Genomic DNA, 20,116 nt, shown 5'->3' with positions numbered 1-20,116 from the left:
AAGGGGAGCTCCAGAAAGAACAGGTGGACGGAGGAACAGCTGAGCCGAAGGGGGACCCAGTTGGCAGAGAGCAGCGAGACAACCTGAGAAACAAGTGAGAGAGGTGTACAGCACAATGGGTGTCGGTAGGTAGCGGGTAGTGGGAAAATCGGGAATCGCACTGGGTTGGGTGGTAGGGGGACGGGCTGGCTGGCGAGAACGCAAGAGCAGAAGCTAAAAAACGACCAAAAGAGACATTATCAACTCTCTGCCTCCACTACATTCAATGCTGACGGGTGGGCCGGGTCACGATCCAAGCTTCCGCAGAAAATTTGCTGAAGCTACCCGAACGAGACAAGGCTGACAGAAATTTCGCTTGATTCGTTGCACAAACACCAGCAAAGGCCTCGGGACAATCCGGGTCACAGTCATCCAGCACTACCCAGGCCTTGCCAATGCTTATTTCTGCCGTTGGTGTTGATGTTTGGGTAGATATTTGTTTCAACCCCGGAAAACCCGAGTGTACAGCAATGTCACCGTTTTTATACAATATGAAGACCTCATCCTTCATCAACCATTCGTGGGCAAGAGAGGTCAGACTCTAAGTCGAAAGATGAAAGGCATTTGTGAAGCTTCTACATGCTCATTTCGGCTTCAGCCCTCCGATCTCATTCAATAGCCAGACTCGCCAGCATGAGCGATTTCCTGGGATTCCTGGATGATGCAAGAGAGTGTCAGGCCCGAGGGAAAGAGGTGAGACAGGGGAGGCAAGTGACCCCCACCAGATATACCCACCTGGGTTGATGAGCGTCAACATTTCGGACACGTGGTGGAGATTTTCCAGCAAAACCGCTGGCCAGCCGAAGGGTATATAACAAGCGCGGATGGCCTACCATTTTTCCGTTGGATTTCTCTCGTCGGTGAAGGTGAAAATGATGATACTAACCTACATGAAGATATTCACTTGAAAACCTAGGCCGTGCCACCGAATGCGAGATGCCGCTTACCTCGCCCTACTACACACTCGAGCTGTCTTGAACAGGACCCGAGATGTCGAAGTCGCATCGAAAATCACTTGCGTCGAACGTTCTACCCCGTTTCGAAACTTCGCGGACAGACCATGACTGCGAGAGTGCGAAAACTGTGACATGTCGGCCATGAGGGAGAAAGAGAGAATGCGGCGAGTGTTGCCATCAAGGATCACGGCGACGTCTGGGACGGTGCCCGTCATCGATTCATTTTGCCAACAATAAGCAGGCCCGGCAAATGAGCATGTCGTGCTGTTATGGGGGCACACCCGACGGCGAAGAGTTTTCGGCCAGTCAGAAGCCATGAATGAATCATGACGGCACTGCTGCCATGCAGGGCTTGGGCATCCCAACCTATGCCGGCACACGCCAAGGGGAAGCTGCATGCATTTTGCAGCCTCGACCAGGGAGCCTTGGGTCAGCCGCTTGGAAGGAAGCTTATGCGAAGTAGGCGCATTTGCGGTCGGGACGGGATTTTCACCATGGCTTTCGTTCATTCGATCGCGCTCGAGAACGATATAAGTTCCAGCATCACTGATCGTAGCATTCCAAACGTAACCTTGGGCTTGGCATTTTCGCCCATAACGAGAAGGGACATGATAATTTCAAGGTGCATTAGTTTGCTGGTAGGGAATTGCTGGTGGATGACTGCCCGCTGTGAAAATCAAATTTTTGCCCAGTACATGTCATGTTTGTAGCTATTTCCAAAACTGGCGTGGTAGGTGCGCTCTTGGTCTGTGCTACAACGGCTGAAATCGGGTCGGCGGTTGCGAGGCTTGCTTACCCGAGATTCGGTTTGCACTTTCCACGGCCTTGGTAGTTGGGATCAAGAGAAATTTCCGGGCTCACTACTTATCGCCATGTCAGCAAGAGAAGAGAAAAGTCAAGAAGCTCAATTTACATCTGATCAAAAGCTCTCGACTGGGCGCATTGCTCTCTGTACCCGAGGAATGAGCGGTTACTGCCTCTGAGATGCAATGCTGCGTCCGAGTTGTTAATAGCAAAGTCAGAGCTACCCCTGCATACATCTGTGCTGGTCCTGCAGGGGAGCTGCCCTCAAGCTCGGGAACAACGGCCCGCACCGAAACGAAGAACGATCAAGTAAGCCAAAATCAGCCAGCACTCGACAGACAAAGACTTGAAGTCCCAATACCTGGTAGTGTCTGCGTGCAGAGGCGAATCGACTCAATTGATTGATCTCTGTATTCCTGAAACCTAGTTTCAAGCATCCAAGCACGTTGTCTTCTAATCTGACTTCATAGCCGAAGGGGAACTCGTGTCGCAGACTCGAACCTACCTACCCGACGATGTTTTCCTCTCCAAGTACGCTCCAGCGACCCGAAAACCTCGAATAATGACTTGTCAGGACTGTAGCGTGTCCAATACTACAGCGGGCCGACCTTGCCACTGTTCACCCAGACCCGACCCGACCCAACGTGACTTATATAACCTAGACGATGCCAACCGATGTGGCACTCCAGACCGAACACGATTCATGACGACTGAAAGGGGCCCTCCGCCCTGAGTACGATACCAACAGTATGCTTTGAACAAATGTGCCGACATCTGTAGTCACACTGTCTGGCGTCGATACACGGACCGGGACGATGCGGCTCAGCCTATCCACCGAGATCGGATGCCCGGCCAGAGCCAGATCCGGTAGCCTACGGCCCGCGATATTTCCCGTCTGATGCGGCAAGCGACTATTCGGTCATGTATACCTCTTGAAGCAACCACATGCGTGTTGTGATAAGCTCTGCCGAGCCATCTGGTTATGAATGTACGTAGATGGTCTCGAGTCAGGATGCCAGCGGCTGAGCCGATAGTGCGCGTTGATGACTAGAACCATGCTGGTCCTTGTGCTGTAGACTTGATAAGTAGGTATTGTTGATGATCGCAAGGAGATGTCTAGCCCTTTGTCTCCGGCTCCTTGGCCCTTCCCTTTCTTTTCTCCTCCCTACCCTTTCTCTGACCTAGTGTTCGTCTCGAGCGAGCGAGTTCTTTCTCGCCACATTCGGATTTGACCTCATCTACTTTGTGGAACACCGATGCCAAGAAGCCGCAATTACCTCCTTGAACGCATCTCGATGTTGCTGAAGGTCAACAAGATTGATGGCCTACCGTCTGACTCTAATGTCTGACGGCGGGTATGCGCGCCTGCCCTCGCTTTCATGATGAGTGCAATGCTCCCTCCCGAATCTTTAATTCTTACGCTGCCGGTCCATGGTCCTGACAAAGATGGAGACACTGCCTTCATTTCCTGCACGTTGAGTAAAGTGCTTTACAACGTCCTTCCGGTGGTTTCTATGTTCTTGAGCCGGTACGTTGTCTAAGGAAGCAAGGTCACAGAAGTCGAGCAACTGAGCAGTCTATTCTCCGTATGTAAACTTTCTCCGTGGCACACGTTTAATGGTCTCCTATGACGGCGTATGAGCCTGCCACCCTGAATTCCTGCTGCCGCTCATTAAAGTCGGCTTGGGTAATGAATCCCGCACTCGGCGAGGATGCTAGAAGATTATGCAGCAGTGGTTGGTGCAACTTCACCACTTGCTTCTCCGGAATCAAGTTGGTCTAATCCTTTCCATAACCAAAGCCCCACGGTTGCACGAATAAATATCATGGGTAGTTCTTTGTCACGATAGAGAACATGGCGCTGGGTACGTGCCTATCTATTAACGAGACACAGGGAAGACTAAACATCATACTATTCTCACGAGAAGCCGGCAATAAAGTCAGAGTACTAAGTCACAAACAAGTCCAAGTCACTTTGAGCGCTTATACCACTATTCAGTATTGGACGTGTATTTTCTACAGTCTAACTTACCTTGATGGAAACAGATCTAAAAATAGAAACATTCTCAAAACTTACCTAACTCCTTCGCGGGCTACGATACTCCTACCTCTTCTTCTTCCTCTACGCGGGCGGCCAGTGCAGGGAGATCTTGTTGTTGCAACCGCACTTTTCGTTGTAGTTCCTGAAATACTCGCGACCGTAGCTGATCGTGAGCTCGAGGCCGGGCTGCACGTCGCGCAGCGCCTTGAACGTGAGGACGCGGCGGCCGCCGACGAGCACGTCGGCCGACTCGAGGTTCGGGTTGCAGTGGTGGTTGATGAAGCGCGTCTCGCTGCCCCACTTCTCGGCGTCGACCTTCCAGGAGCCGTCGTCGACCTCGAAGACGTAGCGGCCGTCGGGCGCCGCGTTGCGCGCGTCGTCGTCGCAGTCGGCCGGCAGCAGCTCGCCCACGTACTCGCCGATGTACTGGCCCTCGCGCAGCACCTGCCCGCCCTGGCCCGCGCGCTTGAGGAACAGGCCGTGGCCCGTGATGCGGTTCTGCATGAGCGTCGGCCGCAGCTCCGTGGTGGTCTCGAGCAGGGCCATCGGGCCCGTCGTGCGCCACTGCTCGTAGCACGCCTGCCCGCAGCCGGCGCTGCCGATCCGCTTGGAGCACACGAAGCAGAACTGGCTTTCGGACTCCCAGCCGATGATCTTGTTGATGTTGTCGCCGTTGGCGGGGCCGTTGCTGCTCACGGCGTCGTTCAGGGCTTTGGTCCACCCCTTGTCGTTGGCATAGGGGGCACGCAGCGGCTTTTCAGCGAGCACTCTCCTCCAAGTTGACTTGTTAATGCGATACTCATTCGTCCGCCATGATTCACCTGCTATGATAGCGCCGTTGGAGTCCCGGAATCTACACCGCGAGACTCTCGCAGCTGGGACTTTAGCGGTTGGTGCCATTGTAGGATGAAATAGAGGAGAGATAAAAATTGGGAGTACAGATCCTGTTGGGGATGATTTTCCCCCTTTTTTATTTGTCCTTGAGAGTAAAGCAATGGTATGGTGGTAAACTTGCCTGGTGCTGTGTAAATATCATTACTAACAGACGACGACCCCTGGCCAGTCTTATATAACTTTGATATGCCGTGACCCGGTTAATCAGGTGTCAGATTGTTCCAATATATGAAAGAAAAATCTCATGCCTGTCATCCTTTGTCCAGCATCAATGCCTTTATGGTCTGCCCGAAGACGAGATGGGGAAGAAAGGGCTTGCCGGACATTGTTCTTCTAAACAAACGTTACCCCTTAATATAGTAACAACTACTTTGTGAGGTCCATGTCTACTGGAATACATTGGGATCGTTATTTTGTAACTTGCCTCGGTATATTCTGGGACGACTTGAACTGGATCTTGCATCAACCCCTGACACAAAGGTCAGTTCCCAGGAGGGAACAAAATACAGAATTGACTGCTCCTCTAGCAGCTTTTCTGGCAATCTCTAACCCGTGACATAGCTTTCGGTCCCTTGCAAGGTTCGGGATGGGTTTCTTTCCAACATGCGTCACACTCTATACGCTAGTACTCTCCATACTGAGCTAGATCAGAGGTTGAACCCCCTGAACGACTCTGTAATAAGACGTTATAGAAACAAAGTGCATCCGTTGAGCAGAGTAAATATGATATCCCCTCAGCAACATATTTTAGGTTTTTGGATAAGGTATGGGACATGATGCAACGTAGCGGAAAATACGGCTGCACGGCGAAGAAGGCGGCTGCACGGCGACCTGTCTTTGTCATAATTATTTGTCAAAGACACAGCATTCTCCAGTCGGCGAAGATGCAGTGTAGACAATGCCGCCGAAAAGAAAGCGAACGAGGGGCACGATCTGGAAAATTGTGCTCATCCCCAAGGCCAGTGAGAAAGAGAACATGTTGACTGGCCCGTGTTGTTTCTCGCACCATTGTTCACGAACCAGTGGGCTATGCTCGCCGAGGGTCGCCAGTCTTTAATGGAGACGTAGAGGATGCCTCCTCTAAGCGCCGGCGCATGTGGACCAGCGGCCAGCTACTCACCAAGGCATTTATGGACTCAACACTCATAAAAGGATCACTGTGTCAGAATGGAACATATCAGATCGATGCCAGACACGGGAATTATCTTCAATTTTCACCGTCGTCTATAAGCAGCCAAAAGATGGGTGGGATAATTCTATGCAGTGCATGGTGGTCTGATGCTGCGACCCTAGGATATCGGGTAGGGACTGGGGCTGGTCCGTATTAGATAGCAAATGGTGGTCTAATTAAGCGATAATTAAGGTTACACGCTAGTAGTATTCCGAGCGTATTTGGACCTCCATGTCGACCATAGTCATTATGGCAGAGCTGGACGGAAAGCATACTTCTTTTCCGAGGTGACTGCTTCAACATACCCTCAAGTACCTTACTTACGTGTGGATTTGAGGTTTACTTATGAATGCCCTGGAATATCCTGAATGTTTCGGAACAGAACCAGCTTCGTACTGCTGAGTCCAGTGAAGAATCATGTATGGAGGGAAGGGGAAAGGACGCATGGGAAGGTTGATAGAAGGCCAGTCCAGCCTTATCAAGTAGCATTCCCCGCAATGCTTACTATTATTTCTAGGGCAGTTTCTAGGGCAGTGAAGAATCGCGAGTTGGGCTTCAAGCATCAAAGTAAATGGTTCTGAGCTTACCTGTGTTGAGGGGGAATTACATGTGTGGGCGATGAGCAACGATCTTAGGCGTGATAACCCCCCCTCAAGTTGATGGAAACACCATCTACTAGAGTTTCAGCAACTGAACACGTCTCTGGCTTGATTTATATAGAACGCATGGATTGCGCAGAACCATCTCGATATGGCCATCGATGGGTTTCTTGCCAAGTTTCCCTCTAATAGTAAACGAGCCCAAATCAAGTGCTTTCCAAGATATTAGCTTGTGTTCATCAAACGGTAGAAGAAGCGACACTGGCGATGACTTCGGCTCTTCGCGGTCCCCAGAACTGCTTGCTAGCCGTGGCAGTTACGTGACGATGGATTCGCCCCGAGAATGCTGTCCATGCCTTGAAGCAACCAGTGTTATAAACTGGCCAACTCTGGCCAAGGCAAACAGCGCGTATCGGCTATCAGTGATTTGTTTATTCTGCCCTACGTCACCTATCTACTCGCGTACCCTTCGAGGTACTTTGATGCATAATACGTTCTACCTAAGGCAGGTAACCGCAATCCAGTGCACGTATCGATGCACACCAGTGACCAAATTCGACCCAGGGCGGATAACGGCAGGTCCTCTGGTACTACACAAGCCCTACACCAGTACCCAGTGAGAATCTCTCGGCTGTTCGCATCATATCCATCGATTGGGTAAACAGCAACAATCGAGGCCAGCTGTGGTAACCTGCATAGAGATCTGCTGCAGTTCGCCATCTCAAGCACTCAACTTAAGTAAGACCAAACATTCAGATGTACCCTTGCGCGTCGACTAACCGCCAGCATCGCTTAGCATAACCCCTGCCGAAAGAAATCCAATCATAGCCGCTCAATATGGAGATCACGGCGTTCTACCCTGGCGACGGTAGCGAGCCCGTGTCGCTCATCAACGGTTACCCGCCTGTCAACCTCTCATCTCATAAATCTTCTCTCCTCACCCATTCTCTGAGACATGGCGCCAACAGCTACATCTCTATCACCGAGAATAAGGACGCGCCACAGTCAGCCAGCAACTGCCGCCGTCATATCCTCGAAGCCTTGCAACTGCGCTGCCAGACCGACCAGCAGCTCGTCAACCGCAGATTCATCCTGCCGACCCAGTCGGCCTCGGAGCAAGCCAAGATCAAGCTGCCACTGGAGATCAACTTGTCTGACTTCATCCCCTCATCGGCCCCCAATCCTGCTCAGCAGAACAGACGAGCTGCCATCGCCATCGACTGCGAGATGGTCGGCGTTCGCCCCCTTCCTCTTCCTCACACGTCTACCACAGCTACCAGAAGCACTGCCAAAACCGAGCCCCAGCCCAAGCCCCAGACCACGCTCAGGGCCAAGCGCAAGGCCAAGGCCAAGGGCAACTCCAAGACCAAGTCAGGAGCCCGCCCCACGCAGCCCTGGGAGCGCAGCGAGCTCGTCCAGCTCTGCGCCATCGACGCCATCACGGGGCGAAGTCTTGATCGACACTCTCGTCCAGCCGGCCGGCCAGGTCACCAACTGGCGCACCAAGTACAGCGGCGCCAACGCCCGCAAGCTGGCAGAGGCGCGCGCCACGGGCCAGTTGTTGCCCCACTGGCGGGACGCTCGCGCGAAGCTCCTGGAGTACATGGACGCCGAGACCGTGCTCGTTGGCCATTCGGTCGAGAACGACCTCCACATGCTGCGCCTTTCACACGGCCGTATCGTTGACACCGCGCTGCAGACGGCCGCCGCCGTCTTCGGCGTCGATCACGACGTCTATCCCCGGGCCTGGCGCCTCAAGGACCTGACGGCTCGACTGACGGGCAACGAGATCCAGACCGACACCGACAACAACCACAACGGCACCCGTGGCGGCGGCAACCGACCCGGATTCTCCAACGCACCCGCGCCCGCAAACCGCCGCGGACACGACTGCATCGAAGACACGCTGGCGACGCGCGAGCTCGCCCTCTGGTGCCTCCTACACCCCGCAGGTCTCTCGGCCTGGGGCGCGGCGATGCGCCAGGAGATGGCCGCGAAGGTGGCGGCCGAGCAGGAGAAGCGACGCCAGGCAGAAGAGGAAGGGGCGGAGGATGAAGCCCTCGCCGAGCAGCAGGAGCAGATCAAGGAGCTCGAGCGGGTGTTTGGCCCGATCTAAGCCCTTTCTCTGGTACACCACGACGAGCTAGCTAAAGGTGTGGGGCATCAAGACGGTGCCTACTTAAGTTGACGACGACGACGAATGATGATGGGTGGTTATGAAGAAGTAGGAACAGGTGTCAGTAAGCCTAACCTGCGTTGAGACCCCCCATAAGTCAGCCAGTCGTCGTTGACTTGCTATGACGATGCATGAGGAAGCGAGAGAAGCACAGCGATACAAGTATTCATTTCGACTAGACTATTCCTGATCATGGTCATCAAAAGATCCAGCGACTAGGAAAACTATGGTCAATACAGCTGGAATCCCCAAGCCGTGAGTCGTTCTTTGTTTTGTATTATCAGTGTATGTGCTTTTGAAAAATGTCTGCTTTTGGTTTCACATGAAATCTCTCCCCCATCACGACTACTAAAAGACTTAAGCAAGTCGCCCGTCGTCGTCGTCGTTGGCCCCTGTTTCTTTCCACCTTCGCAATGCCAGGCAAACAGATCCCTTCGCTGACCAATTATTTACTCTGCTGATTGCCACGCCGGATCTAACCCTTCACCGGTATATCCCGGCGACAACGGCCATGACCATCCCATAAAGCCCGGCGCATATGTAGAAATCCCGTGTCGCGTGGACGCCGATGACCCTCTCGTGGACCAAGCCCCATAATACCGCCACCGACACCATCAGAACGACCGTCAATCTGCCAAAGTAACCTAGAAATGCCGCAAGTCTCAGTGTTAGTTCTTCATCTGTCTTTTTTTTCTTCTTATTTTTCAGTGAAGCGTCCCTCTCAACATTCGAGGAGAGTTGGGGAAAGCTGCCTGTCGCACCGCGAGCAGCATTTGGTTAAGAAGACATTGCAGGGGCAGCGCTTACCAGGAACAATACCAAACGCCATGATCGGCGCAATGACAGCCACCGCCATCGCCAAGCTGAGCGAAATAACCGGCGACTCTTCGCGGTCTTCTCCCCCTTCTTCCCCTTCCCCATAGGCGGAGTCCTCCGGCGTATCTTCCCGGAGAGACCAACGCGACACGGGCGAGTACTGGACGGACCGTTGGTGCAATAACTGCTCCTGGTTTTCCTCTTCCTCCCGCGGATCATACCCACCCTCGCCGGCCAGGCAGACGAGGTCGTCCGTCGCGTCCAGGAAGCGGGTCTCGTGCTCGGCGATCGGCGCGTTCGCCGCGAGGTAACCTTGGTACTCGCGGACGTCAGCGAGGGCAGGCTTCGGCAGCGTCCGCGTGGTTTGGAAAGAAGCCAGAACATGATCTACATATCAAAGTTAGTTAGATAGAAGTCGCGTGGTTAATTCCAGAAAGAAAAGAAAAGAAGAAAAGAACTGAAGAGTTAGTTAGTGATTTCTCGTACTGTACTGCTCCAGCTTAAACCCAATCTTGCCCAATATGTCCGTCTTGTGCCACTGCAGCTCCCCCACCGTCTGCGAATCGGCCCGGCGCGAGGCCGGCAGGATGCCGTTCTGCAGCCGCCGGTTCTGCGTGTCGGCCGTGTCGAGGCGGTGCAGCTGCTCCTCGAGCTCGCAGAGCTCGTCCTGGAGATGAAGAAGAAGCCGGTGGTTCAGCGGCTCGAACCGCCGGTAGATGGGCTTGAGCTGCTGGGGGGATTCCACCGCAATCGCCGCCGGCGTGTTGTTGTTGTGGTTGTTGTCGGCAGAAGAAGATGATGAAGAAGAAGGCGCGCCGGCCGCCGCCCCACCGCTGAGGCGGGATGCTAGCAGCTCGTAACCGCTCAGGGGCAGCTTCTCGGCCCGCGGCAGGTGCTTGACGTGCTGCCCGAAGTTGGACGCGCGCGGCGTCAGCAGGCTGGGCGAGACGTGGGGCAGGTTGGCGTTGCCGCGAGGCATCTCCGGGGTCCCGTAGCTCCGCTGCTGGCGTTTGGTCCTGGTGGTGTTGTTGTTGTGGTTGCCCACGTCCACTGCGAGGTGTTGTGGGCGCTGCTGCTGCTTGGGCGTTTTCGGGCTGAGCTCCGGGCTGGTGTGGTGGTCTGTATCGTTGTTGTCATCGCCACTGGCGGCTGATTTGCCGCTGCGGGTGCTGGACGCCGTGCTGCCGACGGAAGATACCGTCGAGCGCCGCCGCCCTCGTGGTAGCTCGTCATACTCTGCGCCGCCGATAGCCGGCCGCGCATCCGTGCCCTCGACCAGGAACCGCAACGCGTCCGGCCGGGGCGCGGGTGCCTTCTTGTTGAGAGGACGCTCGTTGGGGCGCCGGTATGGTGGGGCTATCCCGCCGGGCGAAAGAAGCCTGGGTGACGGTGGAGTTGCTCCCCACTCGAGTCGCTGCTTTCGTCGGTGGCGTTGCCCAGGTCCGAGGCGCTTTTGCGCACCTTGCTGTTCTTGTGCGGCTGGAGTACATGATTACTACTCTCCAAGGGCATGGGCAGGGCGAGCTCGAGCCGCCGGTCCCAGGCGTAGGCTTCCTCTGTCGCCGAGCTGAAGTCGCTCGAGTCCATGATGATGGCGTTCAGTACGCACACTCTGCCGCCTCCGCCAGGCACCCCGTTGTTGTCGTGGTTCAGGTATGCTGTATTAGTAGTGGCAGTAGTAGTAGTAGTTCGATCTCCTGAGGAGGATGGCCTCCAGTCTATTCTGTTGATGCGTCGCGGTTTCGCGGTGGCTTCCCAGCCATTAGCGGCGGCAGTGTAACGGCGTGATGTGGACAAAAGAGAGCCGAGGCGCCTGCGCACAGTCTCGTCTAAGGGGTTAGCGACCAAGGTGGAGGACGACCTGTGTCTCGGAGTCGGCATCCGAGCTTTTCCAGAAGACGGAATGACGATAGTCTTCTCAGTACTAGTCGATGGTGGCGGTGGATTGGCGCCCTCTTTTACGCCCTGGGACCCCAGATCGGTTGAGACAAGTCGGTGTCTGTGTAAGGCTGGCAGAGACATTGAGTTGGGCGTTTGTAAGATCGTCAGGAGGTAGATTGGAGCGTACCTGTTTCTTCTGCTCTGCTCTGCTCCTCTCTAAAGGGTTTCAAACAAAACGGGGTATCATTCAAATCGAGAGAATGAACGAGCAGAAATGCTTGGGAGAAGGCGAGTTGGGACAAAAGAAAAAAAGACGAATGGCGGATGAGATGAACCTATCCTATCGTACAAGAGTAATGCGACACGAATGTAAGATAAGCATATAAAGTTGATCCAGGACTACGATACGATGCTCATCGGGGGACGACAAGCAGTGCCATGTGACGCAAGCTGGTGGTGCCGAGAGATCCCCATGGTTGAGTTTGAACTATTTCGACTATGAATGGCGACGATCATGGATGAGCCTTGAAATGGAAAGTTGGGGGAGGGGGAATTGTATTGGGAACCTGGAATGCGAGCAGTTATGTCCATACTGTACCACCCGTGGAACACCGGCGGGAATGGGATGACATATGTTGGAGGCGGCTTCGCACTCGCAACACACCCACACACACCTTTACACACACAGACACACACGATTAATGGGCCATGTGTCAGCGCAGGTTGGTGGTGTTTCAGATGGACCCAGGCTAGGGAAACTTTGGACAATCCTCCAAGAAAAAAAAAAGGGTGGGAGGGATCGTACTGGGATTCGATCACGAGAACCGAGGGGGTGTCTCAACTTGGCTGGAAGCAGTTGCGCATTTGATATCTGTCCACTTCCATCCATCCCGGATGTCAGGGATTTAACGTCTGTCTATCTCTGGGTGTAGGATTCTGTGTATGTGAGAAGAGAATTACCTACATCCATCCTCGATGCAGTGCTGACCATGATGAACATGACCAAAATATCTTTCACCCGGCCAGTTGGTTCGGCACCTTGTTCAGTGGGCCGTTGGGCCTAAATTTAGCAGGTGCCTCCGCTGTTGACTGGAATTGCGTTGGTGGGGGTTTGCGACAGTTCGGCTGGAATTGCTTTGCGGATGGCCACAATTTTCCGGAACTAACCAGCTGGACATCCGAGCCTACTCCAATCCCCCATGTCGCATCATCGCGAACTAGCTTTGTTTGAGCGACAATTGATTGAACACTTGTGAAGGAGTTGAGTGAAACTTGACTTGACTTCTCGGCCTCCCAGCATGTCCGAGTCCCGAGCGCGGCCCTCAGCAAGTATCTGCTGCAGGGCCAGGTCTCGAGACAAGGCTGTTTGCGCCTCACCCGCACCCCCCAATATCTGCTGCCAGAGCTATCGCTGCTCTACGCCCAGCCAATCTTTCCCACCGCCGCAGTCTGCACACGCAAACGACCGAAGAAGCCCCTTTGTCGAGCCCTGCGCCCGGCCATGTCCCGCTACGGAAGCAGCTGAAAGACGAGGCCAAGAAGGCCAAGGCCGCCGGCAAGAAGAAGAAGAAGAAGAAGAATGCCACCAACCAGGTCGTCCCCGGCTGGGAGCTGACGGTCGGCATCGAGATCCACGCCCAGCTCAACACGGCCAAGAAGCTCTTCTCCGAGGCCACGACCTCCTTCCACGACGAGTCCAACAGCCACGTCGCCTACTTCGACCTGGCCACGCCCGGCAGCCAGCCCCGCTTCCAGAAGGAGACCCTCATCCCCGCCCTCCGCGCCGCGCTGGCCCTGAACTGCGACGTCCAGCCCGTCAGCCGCTTCGACCGGAAGCACTACTTCCACTGGGACCAGCCGTCGGGCTACCAGATTACGCAGTACTACGAGCCCTTTGCGCGCGACGGGCGGATCCTCCTGCAGCCCCGCGACGGGATCGCCGCCGAAGATGGCGACGGCCTCGCCGTCCGCATCCAGCAGGTCCAGATGGAGCAGGACACCGCCAAGACCATGGCACAGCCCGGCGAGACGCACTGGGTCGACTTCAACCGCAACGGCGTCCCGCTGATCGAGATAATCACCCGCCCCGACATCCACCACCCCGCCACCGCCGCCGCCCTCGTGCGCAAGGTCCAGATCCTGCTCAACGCCGTCGACGCCTGCGTCTCGGGCATGGAGGCCGGCGGCCTGCGCGCCGACGTCAACGTGTCGGTGCGACGACAGAGCGACGACCACCCCTCTGACGAGCCGCTGGGCACCCGCACCGAGATCAAGAACCTGAGCAGCTTCAAGGCGGTCGAGGACGCCATCATCGCCGAGCGCGACCGCCAGATCGCCGTGCTGGAGGCGGGCGGCACCATCGCGGGCGAGACGCGCGGCTGGTCCATCGGCGCGACCGAGACGCGCCGCCTGCGCGGCAAGGAGGGCGAGGTCGACTACCGCTACATGCCCGACCCGGACCTGCTGCCCGTCGTCGTCGGCGACGACCTCGTCGCCCACCTGCGCGGCATCCTGGGCCAGCTGCCGGACGCCGAGGTCGACGAGCTGACGGAGGTCTTTGGGCTCACGGCCAAGGACGCGCTGTCGCTCGTGGCGCTCGACGGCGGGGCCCGGGTCGAGTATTTTTGGAGGGTGGTGGAGAGCCTGCAGGCGAAGCTGGGTTCGGGTTCGGGCAACATAGCAAACATCGCTGAGCATCCCACCTGCTTTCAGCTAGCGGCCAACTGGATCCTGCACGAGCTGGGCCGCCTGACGTCCAACCCGCACGACGCGTCGGCCCAGGACCTCGGCTTCACACCGGACGGCCAGTGCCGGCGCGTGCCCGTGGACTGCCTGGCCGACATCGTCGTTTTCCTGTACCGGCGCCGGATCACGGCCAAGGTGGCCAAGGAGCTGCTCTGGGTCGTCTACCGCGGTACGGTGCCAGCGCAGTACGCGAGCGTCGCGGACGCGATCGAGACGGAGAAAATGTGGTTCCACGAGCTGTCCGAGGAGGAGTACGCGGAGCTGGCGGACCAGGCGGTCGAGGGGCAGGAGGATATAGTCAGCCTTTTTGCTGATTTTAAGCAATACCCGCAGGGCAAGCTGATGTTTCTGGTGGGCCGCATGATGCGGCTCGGGTATGAGGAGCGCATCGATCCGAAGAATGCGGAGAGTACTATGCGCAGGCTGTTGGAGGAGAAGTACGTGCCGGCTTTGGGGGGACGGCAGGAGGAGAGTTGAAAACTTATGTGCGGGAGCTTTGTATCTTAGCTCTAGAATCAAAGCGGCGGAAAACGAAAGGGCTTTCTCGTTGAAGCACCTTTTGTTGAAACTCAAATGCAACACTGCTCGTCTTGGATCTATCTGCCATCTTTCATTATGTCATGTTTCCTTCTAACCCCAATGCTTAGTAGTAAACTTCCACAAAAATGCGAGAGGAACACCGGGCGACGCCCCTTTTCCAGCCAAATTCTTTTTCAGCATGAATGTTCCAGCTACTCTAAACCCTCAACGCGTCTTTCCTCCACATCATCGATTCACAATTTCGAGTTCCTAATCTTCACAGTACCAACACCGGCACCACCACCAACGAGTCTACATCATCATAGCCGCTAGCTTTCTTACCCTTCAGGCGCGCCCCCCTCGGCCTTCTTCGGCTCCTCCGGTTTCTTCTGGTCGTCGCAGCACCCTTTACAGGCGGGCGTCACGATCCCGATGCGGCACTCCACGTAGCACACGTACCGAAACGGGCAGCTCAACGACGACGATAACGACGACGGCCCGGACCGCGGCGTCGACCGGGTGCGGCTGCTGGGGACGCTGAAGCCCGGGATGGGCGGGATGGGCGGGATAGAGAAGGGATTGAAGGGGGGCCGGCTGCTCGTCTCGGCTCGACCGGCCAATAAGGGAGGCGCCGCAGTTGTTGTTGTTGTTACGGTTTCCTCCGCGGCTGGTGCCGTTAGACAAGGGACTACCGTTGTTAGACAAGCGACCGGAGAAATGGTCGTGAAGGTCGTGATGGTGAAGGTCGGGACGGGGGTGGTGGTGGGGATCGCGACGGCGCTGTTTTTCGGGGCCATTAGTCTACTTGATATGAAAGAAACGAGAAACGAAAGCAAAAGGGGAAACAAAGGAGAGAGACTTACTAGATTGCTGTGCCGAGGAAGGCGGGGATGAGGATCAAGGGGCTCAGCATTTTGGACTTGGACTTGAGGCTAGCTATCGTTGGGATTCAACTTGGGGACTGGACAGAGATGGTTATGTGTTGGACTTGATAGCTGGCCGAGTTGATGTGCTAGATGTTTCGGGATTATATTCACTGCGATGTCTCCTGGCTTATACGTGGATACCGCATCTCAAGATCTCGATAGATGGGAACATCAGGGCTTCTATTACTACACACTAAACTCAGTGGCTGGTATCTACGATTGCAATGGCCAGAGTTCAAATACAACATAACCACCCATTGGCATGTTAGGGCAAAATCGACTGTGAGATTGCATGTGTTTAAACTGAGGTATCTATCTGCTTGGCTAGCTGCGTATGTTCCAGAGGCTGGACTATGGACCCATTCTTGCTCTATACATCTTTACCTCATGCGCCAACAATATCGCAGTTCATCATTTGTATGTCCCCAATTGTAAGACTCGCGTCTCAAAAGCAAACAGAGCCGATGTGTATTGGAGTCTAAGTGGTTGAGTGTTTTGCCAGTCATATTGCGTGATTGACTCCGGCACTTTGAGCCCCGCCCCCGCAACTCCGCCTGGACATTCCAACCCGGGGCGTCTCGGCGGCGCCACCTACACTTTCTTTCCTTAATCTGACTTCGCATCAACCTTCCCAAACAACTAGGTCTGCCCCGTTCAGGTATTCATTTACCTACCTGCCCGCCCCCCCCCCCTTCTTCCCTTTCGTAGCAGCATCCCCTTTAACAAAGAACAGAAAAGAAAACGAAAAAGATGTCGCCGGAACCGTCAACAACGCCACCCCTCCTAGACCACATCGTCATCCTCGTGCCCCACGCCTTCCTGGCGTCTCCGCCCTCCTGGCTCGCCAAGGCCTTCATGCTGCACCCGGGCGGTAAGCACGCCGACGGCGTGACCGAGAACGTGCTGGTCTTCTTCGCCGACGGGTCCTACCTGGAGCTGATCGCCTTTGTTGATGATGATGTGGGTCGCGGCGGGAGGGCGGGGCATCGCTGGGGTCGACAGAGGGAGGGGACTGTGATTGATTGGGCTCTGACCCTTCTTCTTTCTTCTACCTCTTCTGCTCCTTCGGCTACTACTACTGCCAGTATTCATAAGGGTGCCGAGAATGATGACGATAGGCTGGGATCGGTACCGGCGGCTTTCCAAGAGATACAACAGAAAGTCCGGGACGCGGGGGACGGCGCCATTGCGTACCGCGACCTGGTGCGCGGGGGCCGGAACAGGCCCGACGGCGAGGTGCTGAAGTGGGCCATCTCGGCGGCAGACGATGCGGCCACAGGGAAGCCGCTGGAGCCCGGCGTCCTGCCGTTCTGGTGCCTGAGACGAGACGCCTCGGCAGCTGCGGGTCCCCTACCAGGACGGGAAGCTGGCGGAGCACGCTTCTGGCGCGGTGGGCGTGGCGGTGCTGCAAGTTACGCCACCACCAGCTGCTGCTGCGGCTCTTCAGCCGGACGCTGTTGCCACCACGTCCGGTTCAAGGCTAAAGCCTGTCTACGATGTCCTCTTCGCCAAAAAGGAGGGTGGCGGCGACAGTGGCCATGAGGGTCATCGTCGTTGGACAGTCGGGACGCCCGAGGACGGTCATCACGAACGTGGCGAGGTACACCTGAGGACGACAGGAGGCCACGATGCCGAAACCTACCACCAAGCAGAAGAAGAAGGGACCGAGAAGTTGACGATCAAGTTCTTCACTACGTCGTGGGAGTTTGCGGGGAAGACGATCGGTGGTCGCATCACGGACGAGGTTCGGCTTGAGTTTGAATTCGTATCTTCTTCCAATTGAGATATGTACAGGTATGGTACTGATAACGTAGGATATTTTCTCGCTATAAACATGAAATTGGGTATATGAACATATATGTTCGGTGTGGTATATCCTGTCCGACGTGGGTATATATATATATATTCTGCAGTAGCTCAGCCAAGCCGGTCGGTTGCATGGCATCGTATCGTATCGTGACCCTTCTTCGCCCGCCTCTCGTGCCGTAAATCTCGTATACCACAAGCGCGCGCGCCAATTGGTGATTCTCTCAAGACTGCAAGTCTCGCGTGTCGTCCCAGTTTGGAACTGCCGGACCGACTGTTCGGAGAAGTTATGCATCCTTCAAAACCAGTCGATGTCGTTCTCATGCCCTCGTCACCGTTTGGACTCTTCCCCGCTCGATTGACGTTGAGCCCCCACGGCCCTTCTTTTCTTGGGCGCCCTTCGCTCATCCGTACAGCTCACTCCTGGTCTGGGTGTTATAGCCGTTTCTGTTGGTGTAGTTGGTACGGTTGTTATTGCTGACGCCCGTTTCTTGCGCGTCCAATTGTGCTCGCGGCAGCGGCGACGACGTCGGCGCTTCTTGCGGTTTCTGCTGGTAGTTGTAGTTGGGATACTGCTGCGGAAGTTGCTGCTGCTGCTGCGAAGGGCCTGCTTGAATCGGCGCGGCATAGAAGGCCTCCATCCTCTTGTTGCGCCGCGACACATGGCGCCTCCACAGCCAGATGGCCACGATCAAGCCCCCGACACTGAAGACGACGAGCACGACAATGACCACGATCCAGACCGTGGAGATGGTCCTGACCCCGGAATTGAAGTCGTCGCTGTACGCCATTGTGTATAAACCTATCTGTACGCGCGGTATGCTTTGTATGCGACAGAGGTTGTATAAGTATGTAAGTATATATTTGCCGGTGGTGTTGACTTCCCCTGGTTAAAGGATTGATGCAGGTCGGTGTAATACAGATTCGCGATGATGATGTAACAAATAAAAGAGAAGAACCAACAAACAGTAATTCGACCGAAAGAGTAAGTAAATCCGGAGATATTTGCCAGCGTATTTGGGGGGTGCTGCACCTCGACGGTTGGTTCTGCAATCTGGCAGTGAGTGGTGTGTTTGCCTGGCTGCGCCGCACACCATCGTGTCGATCTTAACCCAGCACATTGGGCTTTTCCCATGGCTGAGCCAAGAGCCAAGAAGCTCCTTCGCTTTCGCTGCGTCTTGCACTGGGGCTTAAATTAGTAAAAAGGGAATAGGAAACCCATTCATTGGGTGGGTTTACGATGGGCGCATGTTCGTCTACAGTAAGCGTGGCGATTTGGCCGGACGACTGCTTTTGGTGGGCTTGAGATCCGCTGCGTCGGGTTATCACATCACACGTCCAATGGAGCATTGGGCTGCCCTGCTGTTGCCAGGTGTCAGTCGGCGGCTGTTTGCTTAGACATAAATCTAATCATGATGTATCATTGTAGGAAGGATGAAATGTGAGCCGCAAGTATATCGATCTTGCATCTCACGTCAAATGGAAACCCGGCAGCAGCCACCACCCATACACACACACACAGCACCGCCGCCGCCATCTATTCCTCGTAGTAGGTAGCAAGCTGGCTATACCTTGTCCACTGCACATTCATGATCATGATCGTCATACCTCATTCCCATCCTTGAGAATAGGCACCATCATCCACTCCACATCAACCCGCTCCCCCTCCGTCCCGTTGAGCCGCGCGCAGACCATGCGCCCCTGCACCGCGACCCGTCCCCGCAGGCTGGCCCCGAGCCCCGTCGCGATGAGCTCCTCGAGGTGGGCCTGCCCCAGGACCACGGCGCCGCCACGGACCCGGACGTCGAGGCGGCAGTTCTCGCGGCGCGCGACCTCGTTGAACTTGTCCTTGGGTAGATACGCCGTCGGCAGGAACGCGTCCGCGATCTGTTTCAGGCTGTCCTGGATCTCCCGGCAGCCCGCGGGCCAATCCTCGGGGAAGAGGGGCGCGTTGGGCGAGTGGGCGAGGGCCATAGCCACGGCGGCGCGGCGGGCGTCGGTGCAGGAGCTTGGTTCTGTGAAGCCGGAGTGCGGCGTTGCTGTTGGGGACTGTGTGCCACGGTCAGATGATGCTGTTACAGCGGGAGTAGCAGACTCATGACTTACTTGAGATGGCGACGTGGAGGAGACGACGGAGACGTGCGTAGTTGTGGATGTTTCTCTGAGTGTGACTTCAGGGCCGAAATGGTCTGTCGCCCGCCTGGCCAGGACCGACAGCATGAGACATGATAGTACGTAGAAGGTCAGCAACATGATGGAAGTTCGTGGTAAGTTGAGTCACTTGCAATGAGGGGATCAGACAGAACGCCACGTTGTCTTCTTTTTATTCCACAGGTACAAATATATCGCCATTTTCTTGAAACTTATCTTTTTCTCAACCTGCAGGGGCCGGCCGAGTCACAATGGGTCTTGATTGCTTGGTTGGGGGTTTCTCTTTGTGCATCACAAAGGACTTGTTTGGGGGTTGTTGGGTTGGTGGACAAGAAAGGAGGCATGGATGAGCTGCTGGTGGACGGACAGACCCCTGCATGGATAATGAAGGCCTGAAAACCAGTCAATTCCTGCTCCAGGCCAGCTACAGGGGCTTCCCGACCAATCAAATCACGCGATTGCAGCGACCACCAGCACTGTCACACACCCCATCATTCAAGTATTCCTGGATCGTATCCATCACTTGCTTCGCTATATCTAAAAAAAAAAAAACGTCTTCTTTGCTTCTTTTCGACCCGTCATTCGATCTCAC

The 20,116-nt window shown here is 55.4% G+C and overlaps 8 protein-coding genes across 8 annotated transcripts; 3 read left to right on the top strand and 5 right to left on the bottom strand.

Moving 5' to 3' along the window:
• Positions 1–3,921: 3,921 nt before the first annotated feature.
• On the bottom strand, positions 3,922–4,740 carry PG994_012719 (uncharacterized protein; the record flags this gene model as incomplete). The annotated part of the gene is made up of 1 exon (XM_066864128.1): positions 3,922–4,740. The coding sequence occupies one exon, from the start codon at positions 4,738–4,740 to the stop codon at positions 3,922–3,924; it is 819 nt and encodes a 272-aa protein (XP_066710276.1).
• Positions 4,741–7,341: 2,601 nt separating this feature from the next.
• PG994_012718 (RNA exonuclease) lies at positions 7,342–8,620 on the top strand (the record flags this gene model as incomplete). Its single annotated transcript, XM_066864127.1, has 2 exons — positions 7,342–7,917; positions 7,979–8,620. 2 exons carry the CDS (start codon positions 7,342–7,344, stop codon positions 8,618–8,620), a joined length of 1,218 nt encoding a protein of 405 aa, XP_066710275.1.
• Positions 8,621–9,163: 543 nt separating this feature from the next.
• PG994_012717 (uncharacterized protein) lies at positions 9,164–11,083 on the bottom strand (the record flags this gene model as incomplete). Its single annotated transcript, XM_066864126.1, has 4 exons — positions 9,164–9,324; positions 9,488–9,883; positions 9,983–10,852; positions 10,903–11,083. 4 exons carry the CDS (start codon positions 11,081–11,083, stop codon positions 9,164–9,166), a joined length of 1,608 nt encoding a protein of 535 aa, XP_066710274.1.
• A 1,592-nt stretch (positions 11,084–12,675) lies between these two features.
• PG994_012716 (uncharacterized protein) lies at positions 12,676–14,599 on the top strand (the record flags this gene model as incomplete). The annotated part of the gene is made up of 2 exons (XM_066864125.1): positions 12,676–12,706; positions 12,804–14,599. The coding sequence occupies 2 exons, from the start codon at positions 12,676–12,678 to the stop codon at positions 14,597–14,599; spliced, it is 1,827 nt and encodes a 608-aa protein (XP_066710273.1).
• Positions 14,600–14,979: 380 nt separating this feature from the next.
• PG994_012715 (uncharacterized protein) lies at positions 14,980–15,554 on the bottom strand (the record flags this gene model as incomplete). The annotated part of the gene is made up of 2 exons (XM_066864124.1): positions 14,980–15,421; positions 15,505–15,554. The coding sequence occupies 2 exons, from the start codon at positions 15,552–15,554 to the stop codon at positions 14,980–14,982; spliced, it is 492 nt and encodes a 163-aa protein (XP_066710272.1).
• A 763-nt stretch (positions 15,555–16,317) lies between these two features.
• Positions 16,318–17,350, top strand: PG994_012714 (uncharacterized protein; the record flags this gene model as incomplete). Its single annotated transcript, XM_066864123.1, has 2 exons — positions 16,318–16,957; positions 16,995–17,350. 2 exons carry the CDS (start codon positions 16,318–16,320, stop codon positions 17,348–17,350), a joined length of 996 nt encoding a protein of 331 aa, XP_066710271.1.
• Positions 17,351–17,777: 427 nt separating this feature from the next.
• Positions 17,778–18,164, bottom strand: PG994_012713 (uncharacterized protein; the record flags this gene model as incomplete). Its single annotated transcript, XM_066864122.1, has 1 exon — positions 17,778–18,164. One exon carries the CDS (start codon positions 18,162–18,164, stop codon positions 17,778–17,780), a length of 387 nt encoding a protein of 128 aa, XP_066710270.1.
• An 811-nt stretch (positions 18,165–18,975) lies between these two features.
• On the bottom strand, positions 18,976–19,626 carry PG994_012712 (uncharacterized protein; the record flags this gene model as incomplete). Its single annotated transcript, XM_066864121.1, has 1 exon — positions 18,976–19,626. One exon carries the CDS (start codon positions 19,624–19,626, stop codon positions 18,976–18,978), a length of 651 nt encoding a protein of 216 aa, XP_066710269.1.
• Positions 19,627–20,116: the final 490 nt, after the last annotated feature.

Source organism: Apiospora phragmitis (assembly GCF_038363925.1).
Source record: "Apiospora phragmitis strain CBS 135458 chromosome Unknown utg000010l:1.0-9815664.0:9184709.0-9829525.0, whole genome shotgun sequence".
NCBI lineage: Eukaryota > Fungi > Ascomycota > Sordariomycetes > Amphisphaeriales > Apiosporaceae > Apiospora > Apiospora phragmitis.
The sequence above is the reverse complement of the archived record's forward strand: the minus strand, read 5'-3'. Positions and strand labels throughout refer to the sequence as shown.